Raw genomic sequence first — 20,907 nt, 5'->3', positions numbered from 1 at the left:
ACTCAGCTGACATTCCGCCTTTCACCTCCTTCCACCCATTTTCTTGCCTTTCTTCACTGTCTAGTATTATTTGAGACTCTATCTGCTTATAGACTAAAAGCTTTTTTTTTTTTTTTTTTTTTTTTGAGAGCAGGGACCATGTATGAGTCACCTGTTTCCACAAGAATGCCATGTAACAAACAACCACAAAACCTCAGCGGCAGATGATAGCTGTTTATTTCACGAGTCTGCAGTCGAAAGTCCACTGGGATCGGTTCTGCCGATCTTGGCTGGGTTCACTTGCACGTTTTGGGGTTGACCAGCTGTTCGCCCATCTAGGCTGGCCTCAGTTGGGGCAACTGAGGGGACTTGGCCCTGTTCCACGTGTTTCTCATCCTCCAGCAGGCCAGCCTGGCCATGCCCTTCTCATGGTGACAGCAGAGGTGCAAGAGAGAACAAGCCGAAACACACAGACCCTCATGAGGCTGGGCCCAAAACAGGCATACCGTTCTCTCCACCTTTTTTATTGACCATAACAAGTCAAGTCCAGATACAAAGGTGGGGAGATAGACTGCCTTTTTTGAGAGGAACTGCAAAATTACAGGCTAAGGGGTATGGGGTCATTAATGCAATCCATATACTATGGACCTATATAATTTGCCTCTTATTTGGAACTTAGGCTGATGCTTTGCAAGTAGTGTATAGTTAATAAATACATGTCACATAAAAGTAAAGTTAATTGATTAGATTTTCTAATCACAACTGAGCTGACTGAATGATATAGCCATTAGCTGGAGTTTGTTGGAAGGGAAGTTTCTGTCATCCTAGCAGAATCTGAATTTCTTTTTTAGAATCTGAATTTTTCCTGCATTGGGTGCAGGGACAGCTCGGTTGCCACTAAGAAGTCCCTCTTCTTGTCATCTTTTCTGTCATGGCTTCTGCTGCTGTCATTTTCAGGATCTTGGAGTATAAGTGTCTGAGAGACAGGGAACAAAGCAGGGGAGAGCTGTTCATCACCCTGACGTGTCTCGGTTGCCTCTGGAAGAGTAATTTGCTTCATGTATTGAGCACTGAATGGATGTAAAGAGGGAGAAGCAGCTCTGTCCAGTGTCTTTAACTTTTGTTCTTGTTTCTGCCCCCTCAGAGCAGCACATGGGAAGTAGGGTCCTCAGGCCAGCAGCTGCGTCAGCGTCGCCCAGGAGCTTGTTAGAAACGCAGACGCTGCTTCCTGAATCAGACACCCTGGGGCCGAGGCCCAGGGGATCTGTGTTTTAACAAGTGCTCCAAGTGATTCTGACAGGGAGGAGTTTTGAGACACCCTGCCTAACCCCCGTGGGCCGTGTGGCTCCCACTACTGACTCTCAGACGCGGGGCGTGCGTGGGGCACCTCTGAGGAGGTCACGACGTAGTCTGAGCCTCGCAATAGTCAGGATTACAGGCTCAGGACCTCCTGGTGTTGGACACCAACGGGGGCACCCCCAACCAGCTCACTTAAAGTCACTTGCCCTGCTTTGTCGTTTGCAAGGGTACACCACTGAGGATGCCAGGGCTGCGTTTTATACCTGCCTTTACACCTGACTTTTATACCTAACTTTGTTAGAAGGCAGGTCTCAAGGTTGGAACAGGCTCCTTCTCCGCAGACAGACCGGGCAGGTGCCAAGACATGGGACAAAGTGTGCTCAGGTTCAGACACCTCCTCCCCTTCTTGCCCCCTCGCTCTGGAGACCCCCCAGGACCACTAGGCCTGTGGGCCCCCACCTGTGGTACAAAGAAATCTGTATGACTGGTGAGGGCACTGTCAACACAAAATAAATACCAGCGCCTTTGAAGCAGCATTTCACCAGGGTTAGCGGTGTTTTCTGCCCGAAGTCAGAGAAACGCCTGTGTCCAGCCCCCTAACTCTTTAGCTCCGTGAACGAGGCCTGGCCTGCAGGCTGAACTCCGCACAGCCAACTAATCTACGTGTGTGTGTGTGTGTGTGTGTGTGTGTGTGAGAGTGAGAGAGAGAGAGAGAGAGAGAGAGAGAGAGAGAGAGAGACACGGACAGAGTTATCAGTTTGCTCTCTCCGGGGCTGAATACCAGCCACCTTGCCCGTATCCCTCACATCCCTATGATGGAGGCTCACACAAGCCTCTTCTGTTTAATTCACATAGAACCGTGAGAAACAGCCCCGTATGTGAGGCCGTGGTTTTCATTCTATTCAGTCTTTGTATATTTGGATTCTTCCACTTTCAGCTCTTGCTGTTCTGCCAGATTTCCATCGCATTGATGGCTTCTCTGAATTAATAAGTGTTTTGCAATCGTGAAAAGTTTTCTTCCCCCAAGCACCGGGACTTATCCATATTGATTTTTTTTCCCCTTTCTCTTTCCTCTCTAGCTACTTCTTAGACGTTCTGTTTTGTAAAGTGTTAATAGAATTTTTCTTGCGCTCCGACGCTGTATCTATTCAGGCGGTCTTTGTGAGGTCCATTGTACACTGGACCATAGAGGAAAGAGCTCTATTCTTTTTTTTTTTTTTTTTTTTGCGATACGCGGGCCCCTCACTGTTGTGGCCTCTCCCGTTGCGGAGCGCAGGCTCCAGACGCGCAGGCTCAGCGGCCACGGCTCACGGGCCCAGACGATCCGCGGCATGTGGGATCTTCCCGGACCGGGGCACGAACCCGTGTCCCCTGCATCGGCAGGCGGACTCTCAACCACTGCGCCACCAGGGAAGCCCAAGAGCTCTATTCTTTACGACAGTGGTTGCCCCCAAAAAACATACACAGAGCCTCCTCCTCACTCATCAGGGTGGAGCAAATATTAGCAGGGCAGCATCAGAAAACATCCAAAAGTAGGAAGGAGAAGAGGGACCCAATTACGCACGATGGAAAGGAGGGGTGTTGAAAATACTTTTTCTTAATTCAAACTATTTATCTCCTGAGGGGATCTGAGTTTCAGTACCCAAACATGGCCAACACAGAAGGGGGGCTGTTTTTCTTACTGTTAGGCATTTTCAGCTCAAAATAAGGACTTGGCAAACATCTTAGAAAATACGGCAGTGGGTGTGAAACGGATGTCACGTTTACCTGCACGATACCCAGCAGGCTTCACCCACCACCCACCCGCACCCCAGGCAGTGGAATCCTCTTCGAGGCCCCGGGTCGGAGTCTGCGATGCCATATGCCCAAATGTGACGGCTCTTTGTAGAAACAAACCAGTTGATCTTCTGGTAGTTTCGCTTAAGGGTGCACGGGAGGCAGCTGGCTGTGGTGTGTTTGGCCTCAGCAGGTGCCTTGGGGACTCATCAGTCCTGCCTGGCCGGGGAGGGGTCTGGTGAAGGCACCCCCTCTCCAAACTAGCATCCCCTGCTCCCCTAAGCCTGGTTCCTGGGAGGGAGAGGACAGCTCCTTGCTGGAGGAACAGTCACCATGCAAGGCCATTTCCCTCCCAGTAACTGACTACAGAAATGGGGACCAGAAGGGGAAGGCTCCAGGAGCCTGTTTGCTCAGGCTCGGTTGCTTAGCAACACAAGGGGCCCTGACTCCAGAAGGGACTTTTAAGCTAGGCCAGTCCCTTGGAGGTTTGTGTCTGGCTTGCCTACCCCTTCTGCCGTTCTTACCCTGACTTTGCTTTTCCCCCTGTTATATTTGATAGCCTCTAGCAAAATAGATTTGATTTGTCTGGAGGCACCATTTTAAACCTGGTTTTATTGCTTTGCCCAGTGTCTTCCCTTCCATCGGAGACTGGGAGGAGTGAGGAATGAATAGCCGATGGTTCTTTTTCTCCGTTGGCTTAGCTCAGGCCCCCAAGCTCCTTTCTGAGCCTTTGGGCTCCAGTGAGTCCAACAGTGCTTGGTCCTTCGCACCGCACACGCACGCACGCGCGCACACGCACGTTGAAATTGCTCCGAGCACGGAGCACTCTGGCTAACAGTTCTGTCCACCCACAACCATGTGGTTGGATTGTATTTTTACTGCCAACTTTGGGCACAAAATGAATGAGGAGACCAGGCTACTCGCCTGGCCAAACCAGGTACAGTCTGCAAGTGAACGGCTGATTGGTTTAGGACAGCACCTTCACTAAAGATGTGTCTTTTGTGGAGCAAATAAAGGATTGGATCATAAGGAAAAGGAGTGGAATTCAAAGCCAAATCTGGTTTCATAAGTGTGAGTTTCTTGAGGTCCATGTGGGACTTGAGTGTGGATCCTGACTCTCCAGAAATGACTAAAAGGGTTGCAGGGTGCTTGGGGGGACAGAGGAAGGGACTAGGAAGAGAGACAGAGGATGCCTTTGGTATTTTCCTCTCTTTGATTTTTTTTTTTTTTTTTTTTTGCGGTACGCGGGTCTCTCACTGCTGTGGCCTCTCCTGTTGCGGAGCACAGGCTCAGCGGCCATGGCTCACGGGCCCAGCCGCTCTGCGGCATGCGGGATCCTCCCGGACCGGGGCACGAACCCGCGTCCCCTGCATCGGCAGGCGGACTCTCAACCACTGCGCCACCAGGGAAGCCCTCAAATAGGTTTTAACAAGCAACGTGACTTCTATAATGGAAACTGCCACCAGCCCCCCACCAATATATAATGTTTTGTGTATTTTGTTAAAATTCCTAAAGCAGACTCTATTTTGTATTTGTTTTGCAGGTGGAGGATGCAATGCTGATGTTTGATAAGACGACCAACAGGCACAGAGGTAAGAACCCCAGTGTGGGGAGGTTGCCCCTTCATCCTCTCCTGCCTCCACCTCTTCTCACCCCCAGTCCTGCAGACAAAAGATACAGTGACCGCTCCAAAATCAGGCAGGTGGAGGTGACGTGTGTTGTGGATCTCTATTAAGAGAGGGCCACGATAGTGTGGAGGGTTGATACTGGACAGTTGAAACACCATTTCCTTTAGGCTTGGGGACTGTCATTTAATTATGCAGCCACGCCCCACACGTGTTCTGATACACTTTTCCAATCCTTGCTGAACCACAGCACTAAGTGGAAATTATTCACAGCAGTTACTCAGTTGAGTTCTCAATTTGCATTGAAGGGGGTGGGGTTGAGAAGCACACTGTCAATCTAAAGAGGCCCCCCCCCAAAAAAGAGCCTCATCCTAGGTTTACTCGATGTTCGATGTATACAGTGAGCACAGACCTGGCAATGCCCTTTTGTGCCTCTTGGATGTTTGGAGGACATCTGCACTTCCTTGTGTTTTCTCCTGTGCCTACTGTCCTGCCCATGTTTTGGAAAATGGGTTTCATCTTGGGGTCTAAGAACCCCTGAAATGACACGCGGGATGTTTTATGTTTCTCTTGGGAGAGGCTTTCTAGCTTTGAACAGATTCTCAAAGGGGTCTCTGACTTCTGCCACCTCACCCCACCCTCCAAAAAAAAACACAAACACATTGAAATTATTCCTTTAAACAGAAAATTGGATGACTCTAGAAAATCCTCCCCAGAGGAAGCAGCGTCAAAAGTTATGGTTTAGCGTTCCATCCTCCGGAAGCTCCTGGTTTCTGGGGTTCCTATTCACGGGGCATTAATGAGCAGAGTTTCTGAAGGGGGGGTGGCAGGAAGCAGTGTTCTAGAGAGAAGGCGCCAGCGATCAGTGTTTCCTTGCCACTTGGATGGCATTTAGATGTTTCTTGTGTTGTTTACATTCTTGCTGTCCCCTGTGATTAGAAGCAGTTACCCAGTGCTGACTGCGTGTCTCCCTGTTCTGAGCAGGCAGGCTGAGTGAAAGGGAGGAAGGAGTGGGTGGGAAGCGATGCTTCCAAGGGTGGGAGAAGGAGGGGCTGTCCTGAGTGTGCCTGGGGAATCAAGCATCTCATGCATCCACCTACAGCATCCTTAAAAGGGAAAATAGAAAACTGGGCAGAAAACTGGGGCATCAGGGGTGTTATATGTTGGGGAAGGGATGGGGATGGGGTAGAGGATGAGGAGTTAGGGGGAGGCAAGGAGAGAAAAGAAGAGCTTATAGGTGTGGAATGATTGCCTTTGCTTCTGCAACGCTCTGGAGTGAGAGGAAGGTGGTGCCGGTGACGGGCAATCCTTGACGACCCTTGACCATCGTCTGCATTGCGTCGATCTTTATGGTTTTCCCAGCACTGCTTCCACACGCATCTTCCACCTTGATCTTCACAGCAGCCCCCGGAGGGAAAATCACTTAAGTTCTTTATGCCTCAGTTTATTCATCTGCAAAGTGGAGATAATATGGGTACCTCCTTATAGGATTGTTTGGAGAGCGTAGTGCCAAGCACATCAACTGTGCATAAATGTTAGGTATTATTATTATTGCCATCATTATTATTACCATCACCTCCATTTTGTGGATGAGGTAACCACATCTCAGAGGAGGTGCCTTACATCCAGGATCAGAGAAGGGACTCACACCTAGGACAGCTGATTTCAAATTCTGCTCTTTTTTTTTTTGCGGTACACGGGCCTCTCACTGCTGTGGCCTCTCCCGTTGCGGAGCACAGGCTCTGGATGCGCAGGCTCAGCGGCCATGGCTCACGGGCCCAGCCGCTCGGCGGCACGTGGGATCCTCCCAGACCGGGTCACGAACCCGTGTCCCCTGCATCGGCAGGCGGACTCTCAACCACCGCGCCACCGGGGAAGCCCTCAAATTCTGCTCTTTGTTGTCTCCACGTGCAGCAGGTTTGTTGAGAAGGGTGTTTTCGTCCTTTTATTTTCAGGATGGGCGAGGTCCATCTGAACGTGGCACTGGTGTTCAGTGTTAGAATTCATAATCCTGGAAGATTCCTCAGCGGCTTCTAGGCAGTATTGTTATCATTCTTTTCTGAGTATCGGTGAAAAAGGTATTTTTGATCTCTTGCTCTGTGTCAGGCCCTGTGTTGGAAGAGATGGCAGATCATCTCATTGAACCCTCTCAGCTGAGCCAGGAAAGAGGTTCGTCATCTGAGGGACCTGAGAGGGCGGGTCACCCTCCGTGTCAGGTCACTCAGCTGGTAGCTGATAGAGCTGGATTCACACTCAGGACATCAGGCCCAGACACACTGCAGAGGATGCCAGGGAAAGTTCTCCCCTGTTTCTAACGCAGATGCCTCCTGCTGTGGTTGAAGCCTCTTCCCCTTCTCCAAGGGCACTGGGCACAGTGATGGCGTGGGGGTCCCTCTGTGACTGGGTGAGGGAAGTGTTTCCTGTTGTGAGCCTGAGGGAGGTCACCTGTGGCCCAGCACTCAGAGCAGCTTCAGGAACGTGGTCGCTCACTCCCCCAAGTCAGGACTCCCGGTGGCGATGGCAGGATGGAGGGCGGGCAGAGCCCCTGGTGCGTGCACGGCGCTGCCCCCTCCCCCAGCCAAGGCAGGGCCTGCCCCGCATCCTTCTGCCCTGCCCGCCTTTAAGATTCCTGTGGTCAGTGCAGGACCCCTTACATAATTCATGGAGTCAACAACAAGATGAAAGGCAGGGCCTCTTATTCAAAAACTATCCAGAATTTCAAGATGACAGCAGAGCATTCAACCAAGAGTGGAGCCCTTCTGAGCACAGGGTGTATGTGACAGCTCAGGCCGCCCATCCAGGAAGCCGGCCTGAATGGATGCAGCCTGTGGCCGGCCTGATGCTGGGTGGGGCGGGGAAGAGAAGGCAGGAGGGACCGTGTGCCCAGAGGTTTCAACGGGAAGGACCTGACACCTGCTGCCCGTTTGCTCCTGTACAGAAATCTGCTCCCGCTGTCCCACCTGTGTCGGCGGGGGCTTTGGCCCATACATGCTTTCCAGCCCCTCCAGACAGCTGAGGAGGAGTTTCTCTCTGGACGGGGTGCTGAAGCTGGGGTAATACGTCAGCGATCCAGAGCATTAGGGGAGGAAAGGATTTTCTCTAAAGAAAGAACATATCACGAGAGAAGCACAAATCATAGATGTGGAGCCAGCAGGCCTCACAGCCCTGGCCTGATGGAATGTGCACTTGGGATCAGGAGATAAGCACAGGAAAATAAAGTCCTCCTGCAGCCACCTTGCCCCAACCTTTCCTTCACCTCCTCGGCTTCCTGTTTTGCATTATCTTATCAAGAGGAAAGTGCTGGTGGAGCAGAAGTTGAGGACACCTCTGTGGCTGCCACTGCCGCCAGCTTTCTGCTTAAAGAGGCCCAGACCATTAACCCCTCCGTGTCGTCAGGGCACTTGCTTAGTGCTTTCCGTCAACCTCTAACCCAGCCCCGTTGGGCAGCCTGGGCGGTGACTTGTCCTCTGCCCCAGGCATTTTGAAAACCACCTGTGTGCCCCTGAGCCGTGACCACTGCTGTCAGGGAAAACTCCGTGGCACGGGGCCTGGCCTTCTGGGAGTCAGGCCACATTGCCATTAGGAGCCGGGGGTCGGGGCAGCACTTCCACTTCCTGCCCCACGGTGGCCGCCTCCTGCCCTGTCCCCGCTGGTCCCGTAGGCACAAGGGTGGCCCTCAGTTGCATCTGCACGGCCGTTGACTGCTCCTGTTCACGGAAGCGCCAGCCTGTGTTTCTTCCCACTTTACATCTGCACTCGGACCTCGGTAGCACCGTGGGAGAGAGCCCGGGGAGAGTCCGGCAGACAGTGAGCCCTCCAGGGAGGTGCATCCTCCATCCTGGAAGCAGGAAGGTCGTTCAGCATCTGACTCTCACAGAAGTGTGGAGTCTTCCCACCTTCGTCCTTAGCGGGACCACCTTCCAGCTTCTGCTGCCCCTTTGCGTTTAGCCAGGGGCACTTTTCCTAAGCGCTCTGAACCCCTCAGGCTCTGCCTCTGGAAAATACATGAACTGGGACCGCTGAGCTCCGGGACCTAAAGTACGCTTCTGGCTTTGAGCTTTTTAACTGGAAGTATGTTCCAGATTGTTTCCTTTCTCTAACCAGTGGAGGGGGAGCAGTTGTCTCTGGTAGGGGTCCCCGAGATGGGGCTGGGTCTGCAGGAGGTTCACTGGGGATGCTCTTCACGGGGACTGGGCAGAGGGAGATGACGACCTGCGATGCCCTGGGGAGTTTGAGGAGAGGGTGGTCCTTCAGCTGCCCCAGTTATCCCCGTATGTTGATCCGTCATCGGAGGCAGCCCGCCTGGGAAGCAGGTGTCATCTCGGGCTTGTACCGGGGAAGTCCTGGAGGGAAGCAACAGCTGGGGCCGTCATCCAGCAGCACTTCCAGCGGCTGGGGGAGATGACCTTCATTCCTGAAGGGGGGTCTGACCCCCCCGCACCCCATCAGAGTGCACACCGTCGTGGTACAGGGTTCTGTGTTAACCAGGTTGTGTTAGCACTCCTGGTAGAAACAGCCACTTTCTGAGCACCCCTATAGCAGGTGCTTAGTACGCACTGTGGAATCTGTATGAACTGAGCTGCCCAGAGTGGCACGCTAGTCCGAGCGGAACTTAGACGTAAACCCACCCAGTCCAACCCTGAGCCTGTGTTCTTAGCCGCTCTGCAAGCACGGGGCTGGGCAGTGGTTTAAAGCGGGAGAGTCGGTGATCTTAAGGACTTGGGCACCTCCTTATTATTAGTCCTCCTCCACACCTAGCCTCTTGCTGGACTACAATGTACCTCCATTTTTCAGATGGAGAAACTAAGGCATGTGGAGTTTTGGAAAGCCGCACAGCAGGTTCCTACAGCCAGCTGGGGAGCTGAGCTACTGGTAGAAGCTAGGGCCTTCCTTGGCCCCGCCCATCGCTTCATTTCGTGGCCTCCTCTCAGACCCTTTGTGCCCAAGGACAGAGAGAGAATGGTGGCTTTGCAGACTTTTCAGAGTCATTGCATTTGCTCTCTAAACGTTCTTAGAGGTGGGCTGAAAAATATTGGACTGATCATCAAAGGATTTAATCATTGGGGAAAAGTCTGTCACTTCACCCTTGCAGAACTCAGATAAGATCTTGAATTCAGCATTAGGTATTGATCCCAGAGTGGGGCTGGAGGTGGGCAGGGAGGAAAGAAGCAACAAGGTGCTATCCTTTCTGATTTGCTCTTTGGTGGGCGGTTGGGGGGAAGCTGGCTGAGAGCCAGGGGGCTGGAGGACTCTCCCTGTATCCGCCCTGTTTGAGACAGTGGATGGCGGGGATGCTGGTTGCTGAAATACATCTCTCACTCACCTCCTCACGAGGGTAGGGAGCCCCCTAAGAGCTCATTCCAGGGGAGCCTCAGATGTGCTGCCTCCCTCTGACCTCAGGGACTGCACAGCCAGGTCCCTCCAAGTCTGGCGCGTCAGGGGAGAGCTGGGTGGTTGGGGGCCCAGTGGAAAATGAGCTGGATGTCTTTGAAGCTTATCAGGTGGCCAGGTGAGGGTCAGCTGGAGAGGGAGTGGTTTCTGGCGAGTACAGAGGAGAGACCTGGGGACAGGCCTTCTCACTCCCAGTGGCTTCCATTACCCAGCAGGCCTGTTTGCTCCGGAACATTGCCAGAGGCGAAGGAACAGGATACAGAGAGAAAAATAAAGATCAGTGTGATGGATGACTCCTCTCCGGACTGTTAGCAGTTGCTTATTAAGTGCAGTGCTAATGGCTTTGGAGAGGAACAACAGCTCCGAGGCAGTCTCCTGTTCTGTGAATCTCAGACAGCGCCATCCCCAGCAGGCTCCCTGGACAAAGAAAGTCCTCTCCCAGGGCGGCTGTGCCCATCGGGAGTTACCAGGCTGGAAGGGCGCCGTGGTGGGCCCTGTGGCTGGAGGGAGCAGCCTTCTGCAGTCTCACCTCAAGGCAGCAAGACTGAGAGCTTGGCTTCTCCCAAGAAGCTCGTTCAGCATCTCTGTCCCCAAAAGCAGCTGACCGAAGTTTAAGGTCTTCGTAATTTGCGTAATTAGTTTATTTATTAAAACGGTGCCTGTGCGATGTAGCTGAAGCCATATGATAGAAGACAATCTTTTCTTTTTCTTTTAATAAATTTACTTATTTTATTTATTTATTTTTGGCTGCATTGCGTCTTCATTGCTGCACGCGGGCTTTCTCTAGTTGCGGCGAGCGGGGGCTACTCTTCGTTGCGGTGCGCGGGCTTCTCACTGCGGTGGCTTCTCTCGTTGCGGAGCACGGGCTCTAGGCACGCGGGCTTCAGTAGTTGTGGCTCGTGGGCTCTAGAGTGCAGGCTCAGTAGTTGTGGCGCACGGGCTTAGTTGCTCCATGTGGGATCTTCCCGGACCAGGGCACGAACCCGTGTCCCCTGCATTCATTGGCAGGCAGATTCTTAGTGACTGTGCCACCAGGGAAATCCCGATAATGCTTTCCTAAGGAGAAAAAACAGCCCTTAATGTCCTGACTCCCTGCCAGACACTCACTTTTGAAATTGACCTCTGAAGTGCAGACTGACTCTTTTCTTGTATACTAAAAGATGATTAAAAATCACACTGTAATTGTTTGTTTATTGATGCCCATTTCCCAAGGGGGGAGGGGGCAACGTAAAAAGAGTTTCACAAAGGTGTAAATTAAATTAAAGATAAAAAAGCATTGCTTCATTTGTAGGTGTGGGGTGTCAAAGATAACGTATGTGTGTTTTTCCTAATGAGGTTCTAACATTTTGACTTTATTTACCTGGGAGAGAGGGTTGGGACTCTACAGCCCATAAATGTGACTTTGTAGGATGGAGGAAGGGGTGTGTTTGACAAAGAGGATAAGTCCCTCTGGGTGGGAAAGGGTTGTTGGATGGGGTAGAAAGCATGATGAGGGTTTGGAGAATCGCAGCTGGCGAGGACACTTGTGCCGATGGGACGCGATGGCATCCTGCACAGCACCGGTGCCCAAGGTCAGGGTCCAGAGCAGGATTTGCTGCGGGGTCTGCCCTGCTGGAGTCATGCCCTTTGCGTTTCCGCCACCTCACAGATCTGCTCTCTCGTCCGCTGATGCTGTTAGGCACCCATCACTCTCTAACGCAAGTCTGAGATGTGTTAAGGGGTTTAGTGGCCACCTGTAAGCCAGTAGCTGATTATTATTGATACTGATCCCAATTCTGCACCTGAATTGGAAGCCAGTCGACAGGAAAGCTGCTGGTGTGTCACAGGCCACTAACACCAACCAAGGGTCTTGGTCGGATAGAGCTTCCAGCCTAGGCTGTACTGTGATGTGGTCACCACGCATGTCCGTGGGCTCTTTTCATGCAAGTAGAGAGTTAGATCAGGTTAGGTGATAATCCTCGTCTCTTCCCAGAGTGGACCAATGTCAGCGTGGGGCACCTGTTTTAGAAAGGTATTGAGGGACTTTCCTGGAGGTCCAGTGGTTAAGACTCCACGCTTCCACTGCAGGGGGTGAGGGTTTGATCCCTGGTTGGGGAGCTAAGATCCCGCATGCCGCGCAGAGGCCAAAAGAAGAAAAAGGTATTGATAAATGTGGAGTCTAAGGGAGAATGTTAGAATGGGATAGAAACTCAATATAATTGAATCTCCCCCATCCCCCCTGGATAGAAGAGCCTGGCTGGGGTGCTGGCAGTGATGTGTAATTTGCCGCCTTTGGGTACTTGGAGAGGTTCTGTTGGAAAACAATTACATGCAGGCTTGAAATTGAGCACACTTCGGTTAGAACGAGGAAGAACTGCCAAGCCCCACAGCGGTGTACATGGACAGCCACGCGCCCCTCCACTAGATTCTGTGCTCCCGGCGGGCTCGTTTTAAAGCTGGGCTGCATAAGGTGGTCCCCACCAGGAGGGTGCATCTAGGGCTCTACCCAGAGGCTGTGCAGCCTGGCCCCCCGCCTCTGGCCCCCAGCACAGTCCCCTCAAGGCCTGACCTGTCACCGGGCCCATCTCAGGACCTCCTCCAGAGGAAGGGCGGCCACAGAGGGTGAAAGACGGGAGCGGGGTAGAGAGCTGCAGCCCCTACCCTGAGCCATCTCTCAGAGACCAGCCCCCGGAGCTGTCTGCACATTTTATTTTCTCGTTAAATAAACACCATTAGCCTTCCCGGAGAAGTTGGCGCAAACATGACCTCGCAAATAACCAATTAGAAGGGCAGGGTTGAAGGGGACTGTGAATTTGCAAACATGTAGAGGAGGCCATTAAAGATGCCTGTAGCTACCCCAGCCCTGGCAACATCGATCTGAGACCTTAATTTTATTTCTGACAGGAAAGCAAGGAGCACACTTTAATTTTTTTCTTCCCTGAGCTAACTGTATTCCGGAAGCGCCCATTCCGGCGCTGTCTCTTGAGATATTCATCAACATGGGAGCTCAGTTTCTGTTCACCTGCTTTTCCTGTGGATGGGGACTCACACGGAGCCCACAGCGCCCTGGCAACAGGGCAGGCCAGGGTGGGGGGCGGGCATGGCCCCCTGGATGCCCCTTGGTGTCCCAGCTGGAGGATAAATCTGAAACTCCTTTCCTTCGGAATTAAAGCCCTGGCACCAGAAGGGTGGTGAGCTAGTAGATCTTCCTTCCTCCCTCCTGGCTGTGGCCCACGGAAGCAGAAAGGGAGTGGGCCCAGGGTCAGCCACTTCATTGACCCAGAAATGGTTTTTTGTGGAGAGAGACAATGAGGCTTTTGTTCGGCCCTGTTCCCATAGAGGCCCAGCTCCCAGCTCCGACTCTCACATGGTTTCAGATCTCTGAAGAGAGAGGAGCCTTCAGCTCGGCCACTTGGTTAAAAGCATCCCCTTTCTTAGCATCACGGCGCTGCTAGGGGTTGAGCCGGGGGGACCAGAAGCCGGGGCGCCTGCTTCCTGCTGGGACTCCAGGAGCCCCCGGGATTGTTCAGCTCTGCACTCGAGCTTCTGTTTGGGCCCTGGGTTCGGAGGACGTTCCCTGGCCCATCTGTGTCTCTGTCACAGGACACACGGGAAGGAGCCTGAGGTTAGTGCTGCCCATACTTGGCTTCAGTCCCAGCTTCCCTGGGCGTGATCTCAGGTGGTCCCCGAAGGGCTCTGAGCCCCGTTTCGCTCTCTGGAGGCAGCACACCTGCTCTGCACGAGTTAGTGAGCCACTTGCGAAGTGCCCACAGAGAGTGGTCAATGCCAGTAGCCTTAGTTCTTTCCTTTCCCCCCTAAAGAACTGCCGATTTCACTTCTTTAGGCAAGTTACGATGTTTATTTGAACTTTTTAAGACCTAGTCTTTAAAAAAAGTTTTCCCCTCCCCTTCACACATGAAACATATGTTTGCCTGTGCATGGAATATTTCTGGAAGGATAGTCACAAAACTGGCAACCAAGAGTGAGAATGGCCCAGTGGCTTAGAGCACGTGCTCTGGAGTCAGACAGCTGGTGTTCGCATCTAAGGTTTGTGACTTCATAACTGTGTGACCTTGGGCAAGTTACCTGTACTCTCTGTGACTCAAGATTCCTCATCTGAAAAACAGGAATGATGACATCGGGTTAGCCTGAGGCTTATTAAATCAGTTAATAAGTATAAAGGACTTGGAATAATCTCCAGCTACAGAAAGCACTCGAATATGTTTTATGCACAAATATATATACTCATCCATGCAAGTATACATAAATAAAAAACAGCATTTGCTTCTGGGGAAGAGGATTAAGTGACCAGTGGTCCAAAGATACAGGAAAACTTTTCACTTTATACTCATTTACCTTTCGAATTTTTGTACCCTATGCATTTCTTACCTAGTCAGACAAATACTTCTTTAGCGTAATAAGCTTTTACAGTTCATCCCGAGTTGAATTGTAAATATTGTGATAGAACAGCATGAGAGAATTTTCAAAAGGAAAAAGTGCATCCCATCTCAGTATGCTAACACAATAACTGTTGTCACTTCTACCGTGTTCCTGACACTGGCGTAAAGATTTTTAAACTTGGTTGTCTTTATGGGGTTAGTAGAACATGTGGCATCTCAGACTTTGCTGAATGAGGGATGGGTCCCGTGTCATCTGAGTTTTCTGTCCTGCCAGGGAGAGGGGGCCTCGGAGCTCCAAACAAGACTTGATTATATGCAGCCAAGAATCCTTTGCCTCTGACTCACCTCTGTCTTTTTCTTTCCATAAACAGAGAGTCGGATGGATAGATGAGGATTTTCTTAGTAGTTTCTGCTTTTCCAGACAACGTGCTATTAATAGGATAGCCAGACCGGCCCCAGTATGAAAAGAAGCCCCGTTTGCCTTAGTTTATCCCAGAGCAGAGGTGAGAGAGGTCAGAACAGAGAGACCCTTCGTTCCAGGAGTCCAAGGTCTTTTTAATTAAAGAAAAAAAAAGTTGAAAGCATTTTCCTAACCCAAGTTATGATTACTAAACATGTGGGGACCTTATGCAATGTGGCACATACAGAATCCTCCCCTGTGCCCCTGTTGCTTATAGCTTAAGAGTCAAGGCAGGTACCCAGTCAGTGAAGCTCGTGAGTTGTCTGGCGGCAAAGGGGTGAGAGCCTAGGTCTCCAGTCACACTGCTGGGTTCAAATTCCAGCGCCACCACTCAGTAGCTGTGTGACCTTGGGGCAAGTTATTAAACTTCTCTCGACCTCAGTTTTCTCATCTGTTTAATGGGGAATGTTATTAATTTATGGACTTGCGAGGTTTAAGAGAGAGAATTTATGTGAAGCATCTGATATTTATACTATCTGTAAATATTAACGTTATTACTATCATAATAAAGTTAGGTTACTGTTATGTTACGACTAATAAGAGTACTGTTACTATCACTCCTTGAGGAATGAAGGCTAAAGCCTGCTGACTGGAGAAAATATTCACACTCTAGAGAGCTGTTGGCAGATGCTGTTAGGTTTTCCTTCATCTTATGGGTTGAATTGAATCCCCCTCAGAAGGTATGTGGAAGTCCTAACCCCTTTGTATCTCAGCATGTGACCTTAGGCAGGAATAGGGTCTTTGCAAATGTAATCAAGTTAAGATGAGGTCAAACGGGGGTAAGTTGGTTCAATACGATGTGTGTCCTTCTAAGAAGAGGGAGGACATGTGAAGGGAGACACGGAGAATGTCACATGACCACGGAGGTGGAGATTGGAGTGTGGAGCTAAGAGAAAGGCATGGGACAGATTTTCTCATGGAACCTTCAAGAGGACGTGGCCCTGCCGACACCCTGATTTTGGACTTCCCGCTTCCAGAGCTGTGAGAGAATAAACTGCTGTTGTTTTAAGCCCCCCAGTTGGTGGTGCTTTGTTCAGCAGCCCTAGGAAACGGCATGGCACGCAGAGGACAAAGCAGTGCTTCCTGTCGGGCGAGTTCCCTGCTCACTGGTGGCCTGCAGCCTCCATGGGCGAACACAGCCGTTTCTCCCCGCAGGTTCCTGTCCACGTCACAGCTGCTCCCTCCGCAAAATTATGTGCAAGAGAAATTAGAGAAAAGACCCTCTACTTAAGAGAACACGGCCCCCAGATCCCGATGTAGTTCACGGCCTGCCTGAGTCTAATTTGGCCAAAGACCATGAAATTGACCTTAGGGTGTTAGAGATAACTTCTTGGTAGAGAAAGACACTTGAAGAACTCTGAGGTTTAATGTTGAATTTGTAGCCTTTGGAGCGCAGTCATTTCTTTCTAAGCCAAGGATTTTTACCAATACACCTAGGTGGTGTCGGAACCCCCAACTCCGAGAATGCAGACCATACCCAGCAGACTGGTATTTCCAGCTGGTTCATTCAACTTGGCTATTTAGGGGAGTGGAAATAAGGGCCAAAAAAAAAAAAAACAAAAACAAAAAAAGAGGGAGAGAGAGAGAGAAAGAGATGGAAATCAGGAGAACTCATATGTACGACAACACAAACCTTACCATCCTTACGTACCTGCCCCGACTTCCACCCTGGAAAACATAAGAAAGAAAACAGCAAGACAACACTGAACTTCAAACCCTGCCAAACAGACTTCTTGATTTCTTTATGTTGTCCCAGCAACCCTTCCAGGCAGGAACAATTGCCAAATTCGATCCTAGAGTGAGTTTCTGAGCTAAATTAATGCTGTTGAGGGTCAAAGTGGTAACACCTACAAGGTCTCCGGGCGGAGGACGCCGGTAGGCACAGCAGTAATTAATAGTCTCAGCCCCGGACGTGCTTCTCTTAATCCCCGGGTTTGGTTGGCAAACCTGGCGGCGCGCGGAAATAACTGGCATGGTTTTACTGTGATCAAAGTTGTGTGCCTTTGAGAACTCCCTACAAATTTGAAATTTCTTCCTCAACTTGCCACCCCATCTTGATATCAGGACATAATTGAAAGGGCTTCCTTCTCTCTGAATGTCTCCAGTGCTGGTGCCTGTGTTCTAGCACCCCAGGCAGAGCCGGCGCCTCTGCACCAGATCTGCGGAGCACGCGGTGCCGACATCCGATTTATTATCTCGGGGGCTGGGCTGGTTCATGGATGATTCATGACTCTGCTTTCCACTGCTGCTGGAGGTGACATCATCCATCCCGGGCCCAGAATAGATACAGAGGCAACAGGGGCCCCTGTTCTGTCTCTCACCAGCCCCGGGCTCCCTTCCGTATCACACCCAGCAGCTGTGTGTTCGCTGAGTAGAATGGTGGTGGGTGGACCCAGAGAGCCCGCCGGAAGTTTCTCCTCAGTCGGAGGCTAAAAATGTGTTTCGACGCTGCAGTAGCTGCGCGATAAAGCAGAGGAGGGTACTTGCCCAAAGTTCACCTCTTCCCCTTCTGTTCTTTTAGTTGGAATTTAGATTTTGCTCGTAACCCTAAGAGCCCCGTGAACTCCTGTGGCCAGCTTTGGTTTTCTCACTCGGAGACAGGGTTGGTTGGGAAGGTCTGGGGGACATAAGCCATCCCACAGCCCAGCATTAGACGCCCGTATGATGAATGATTGCTGTCACGTCGGAGGTCTGGACTGCATCAGCAGTTTTCAGCCCTGGGTGCACGTTAGAATCACCGGGGAGTTTTTAAAACATGCTAATGTCCGGAGCCCACCCCAGATCAATGAAGTGAGACTCAAGGTTGGAGGCCTGGCTGAGTGTTTGCGTTTCCCCCAGCTGAAGCTGGTGTGCCAACAGGGCTGGGAACTCCCGGGTCACGTGATCTCCCAGGACCCTTCCAGCTTTAAAGCCTTTTAAAAAGCTGTGCTTCGGACCAAGCCTTTGACCCCACCCTTCTCTGGGCAGTGGGGTGGCCTGTGCCCTGGTGTGTAAGTCCGGGAAGGGTGGTGGTGGCCTCCGGTGATTGATGTGGGGAGTGGGAGGTATGAAAAACGACCATCCCGCTGTGCCGGGTGTGAATCTAGTTACCCCCTCCCAAAACACTCTGCTGGCTTCCCATCACTGTTAGGATGAGGCCTAAAAGGCTGACGCTGCGCTGCAGGGTCTTTGACTTCCGGCCCTTCTTCGGTCTCCAGCTTCACCCCAGACATGCTCCCTGCAGCTACGCTGACCTGGCCCTTCCTTAACAGGGCCGCCCACACAGGCTGTTCCTTGGGCTGCCAGGAACAGTCTGTCTCTCACTCCTGGGCTTAAGTGTCCTTTCCCCTGGGGACATCTTCTCGAACCGCAGACAGGGTTAGCTCCAGCCGTGTCTGTGCTCCTCGTAATTCCTTTCTGGCATCTCTCGGTTCTTAACGATTGTGTTATCTGCTTGATGGTTTGGTTCTTCTCTATGTCTTCTTCCCCCTTATAATTCCCGAGCTTGGCAAACAGTATTAACATATGACCGGAGGGCGGCTGGCGGACAGGCAGGCCCTTCTCACCTTGGTCTCATTTGGCTGAAGATGGAGAGTGCGCAGTCTGCACTGCTTTGCTGTGTGCTCCCCCCGACTCCCCGCCCCAGCCGAGACCTGCTCTAGCAAAACGGGGGGGTGGTGTGTAGAAGCCGTGTCAGGAGGATGGTGCTTTCTGGAGAGGACTTTGGAGAACTGAAGAGATGGCTCTGAACACTTCTGTTTTTTCAGCACCTTAGGAAGGAACAGTTATCCAGCAAACTGATGGGAGTTCTTTCTTTCTTAAGAGGGGGAAAAAAATGCCCTTGGTATTGTTTTTTTTCTAAAGTTGATATTTATTAAGATAATATTTTCGACAAAATATTCTGCAAATAATTATATTTTTAAATTCTCATTAAAGTGAAAAATTCTTGATCGTAACCCAATGACTGAAGTATTTTCCTTGTTTTTTTAATAGATCTTTATTGGAGTATAATTGCTTCACGATAAATACTGTGTTAGTTTCTGTTGTACACCAAAGTGTACAAGAAAGTTTTGTTTTTCAAAGAATTTTTTGATTTCCTGTAAGTCAGTGAATTTACTGCTGTAAACTAGAGTCAAAATGGATTGTTCACTTTAAAATATTAATTTTTTAATAGATCTTTATTGGAGTATAATTGCTTCACAGTACTGTGTTAATTTCTGTTGAACAACAAAGCGAATCGGCCACACGCATACACGTGTCCCCATATCCCCTCCCTCTTAGCCTCCCTCCTACCCTCCCTATCCCACCCCTCTAGGTCATCGCAAAGCACCGAGCCGATCTCGCTGTGCTATGCGGCTGCTTCCCAGCAACCAACTGTTTTACATTTGGTAGTGTATATATGTCGATGCAACTCTCACTTCACCCCAGCTTCCCCCTCCTACCCCGTGTCCTCAAGTCCATTCTCTATGTCTACATCTTTATTCCTGCCCTGCAACTAGGTTTATCAGTACCTTTTTTTTTTTAGATTCCATATATATGTGTTAGTACACGGTATTTGTCTTTCTCTTTCTGACTTACTTTACTCTGTATGACAGACTCTAGGTCCATCCACCTCACTACAAATAACTCAATTTCGTGTCTTCTTATGGCTGAGTAATATCCCGTTGTATATATGTGCCACATCTTCTTTATCCATTCATCTGTCGATGGACATTTAGGTTGGTTCATTGGTATTGTTGTAGTCGCCCTTTACAGCTGATCTGGAAGAAAGGCTGAAAATATTGGTTCAGTTTTTTTAAAAAAAGGATCAGTCCTGCACTCCTAACCCATGATGCCTGGTGCCACCTCGTGGGCTGGTGAGAAGGCTCACTCCAACCTGGGGTCTGTACCAGGATTTAAAATGCTCATGCAAAAGGTGTGTACTTACAGATGGATTCCTAAATTTCCTCCCCACTTCCAAAATCACTAGGCTTGGCATCTCAAGTCTTGTTTTAATTAAGTCGATTCATTTGCCCTGGAAAGATTTCCTGATTCAGCTAGTATATTTATGTATAAACTGCTCTGGAAACACCTGGCAATTTTTCTGAGTGACAATAAGGAAACATAGTCTGAAAATTATGATTTAATTTGTTCCCTCCCCCATGATGTCTTACCTTTTTAAAAAATTTGGTAAGATTTACAAAAGAGGCTTTGTATTTTGCCCATGGTACTAATCCTGTTTTACAGCAGAAATATGTATCAACAATACCTAATAATTTCCCTTTCTGTATTTTTAGAACTCTAGCTTCTAATGGACAATGGAATCATTCCTTGGCAAATGGGAAATCGTCTAATTGCACGTTTTTATTTCTTGTGAATTTTCAGGTAGGCTCCAGAAGAGATTGGTGAGCGTATACAAGAAGAGTAAACAGTGTATTAATGACTATTTTCTGGAGTGACCATCCCTGGGTTGCATCACAGCTGTGTGTGGGGGGCAGGGTGAGGGAGCAGTGGTGCGCATTTGAATTGGACGTGGCCCTTGGTTGGTCTTTAAAAAATAGACTGGAATCAAAGATGTTATAAAGGATCAAAATAGAAAAGTAGGTACCTGTCTCTATTTTTCCTTTATTCTAGGTTTGTGGTTCCTTTATTATGGGACTGTAGTTAAATCCCCTGGTAAAATTGACTGGTACCCTGGCCTGGTCAATTAGCAGTATCAACTATTCCTGGGTGTAGTACAAGCAGCTACCACAAAGTGGTTTGAATCCGGAGTGGCACCTCCTGAATCCATCCCTTTTTTCTTCCTTTTGTTAAAAAATAAGATTCTTTAGCAAGAGGTAGGGAGTGAAGCACTGCAGGTAGCCCAGCAAATCTTGCTGCTGCCAGGGTGGTAGCAGCTGGGGTGGGAAGAGGGAGAGCAGCTGTGGCTAGGTTATTAGTCATTCCATGAAGAAATTGATTTGATAAATAATAAAGCAGTGATATTAGCAACACATGCTTGCAGGTCAGATGACTCCGATGAAAGCCCCCAGTTAAGTGT

The 20,907-nt window shown here is 50.1% G+C and overlaps 1 protein-coding gene across 3 annotated transcripts in view; it reads left to right on the top strand.

The window, feature by feature from the left end:
- Window positions 1-20,907, top strand: part of MSI2 (musashi RNA binding protein 2) — a 379,231-nt gene that overhangs the window by 241,374 nt on the left and 116,950 nt on the right. For all 3 annotated transcript variants that reach the window (XM_065896502.1, XM_065896501.1, XM_065896503.1), the window contains exon 7: window positions 4,598-4,646. In XM_065896502.1, the coding sequence (XP_065752574.1) occupies window positions 4,598-4,646 (49 nt within the window). The remainder of the gene's footprint in view (window positions 1-4,597; window positions 4,647-20,907) is intronic.

The sequence above is a fragment of the Phocoena phocoena genome, chromosome 19, assembly GCF_963924675.1.
Source record: "Phocoena phocoena chromosome 19, mPhoPho1.1, whole genome shotgun sequence".
In the NCBI taxonomy this organism is placed as follows: domain Eukaryota; kingdom Metazoa; phylum Chordata; class Mammalia; order Artiodactyla; family Phocoenidae; genus Phocoena; species Phocoena phocoena.
Note: the sequence above shows the minus strand (reverse complement) of the source record. Positions and strands in the feature narration are given on the sequence as shown.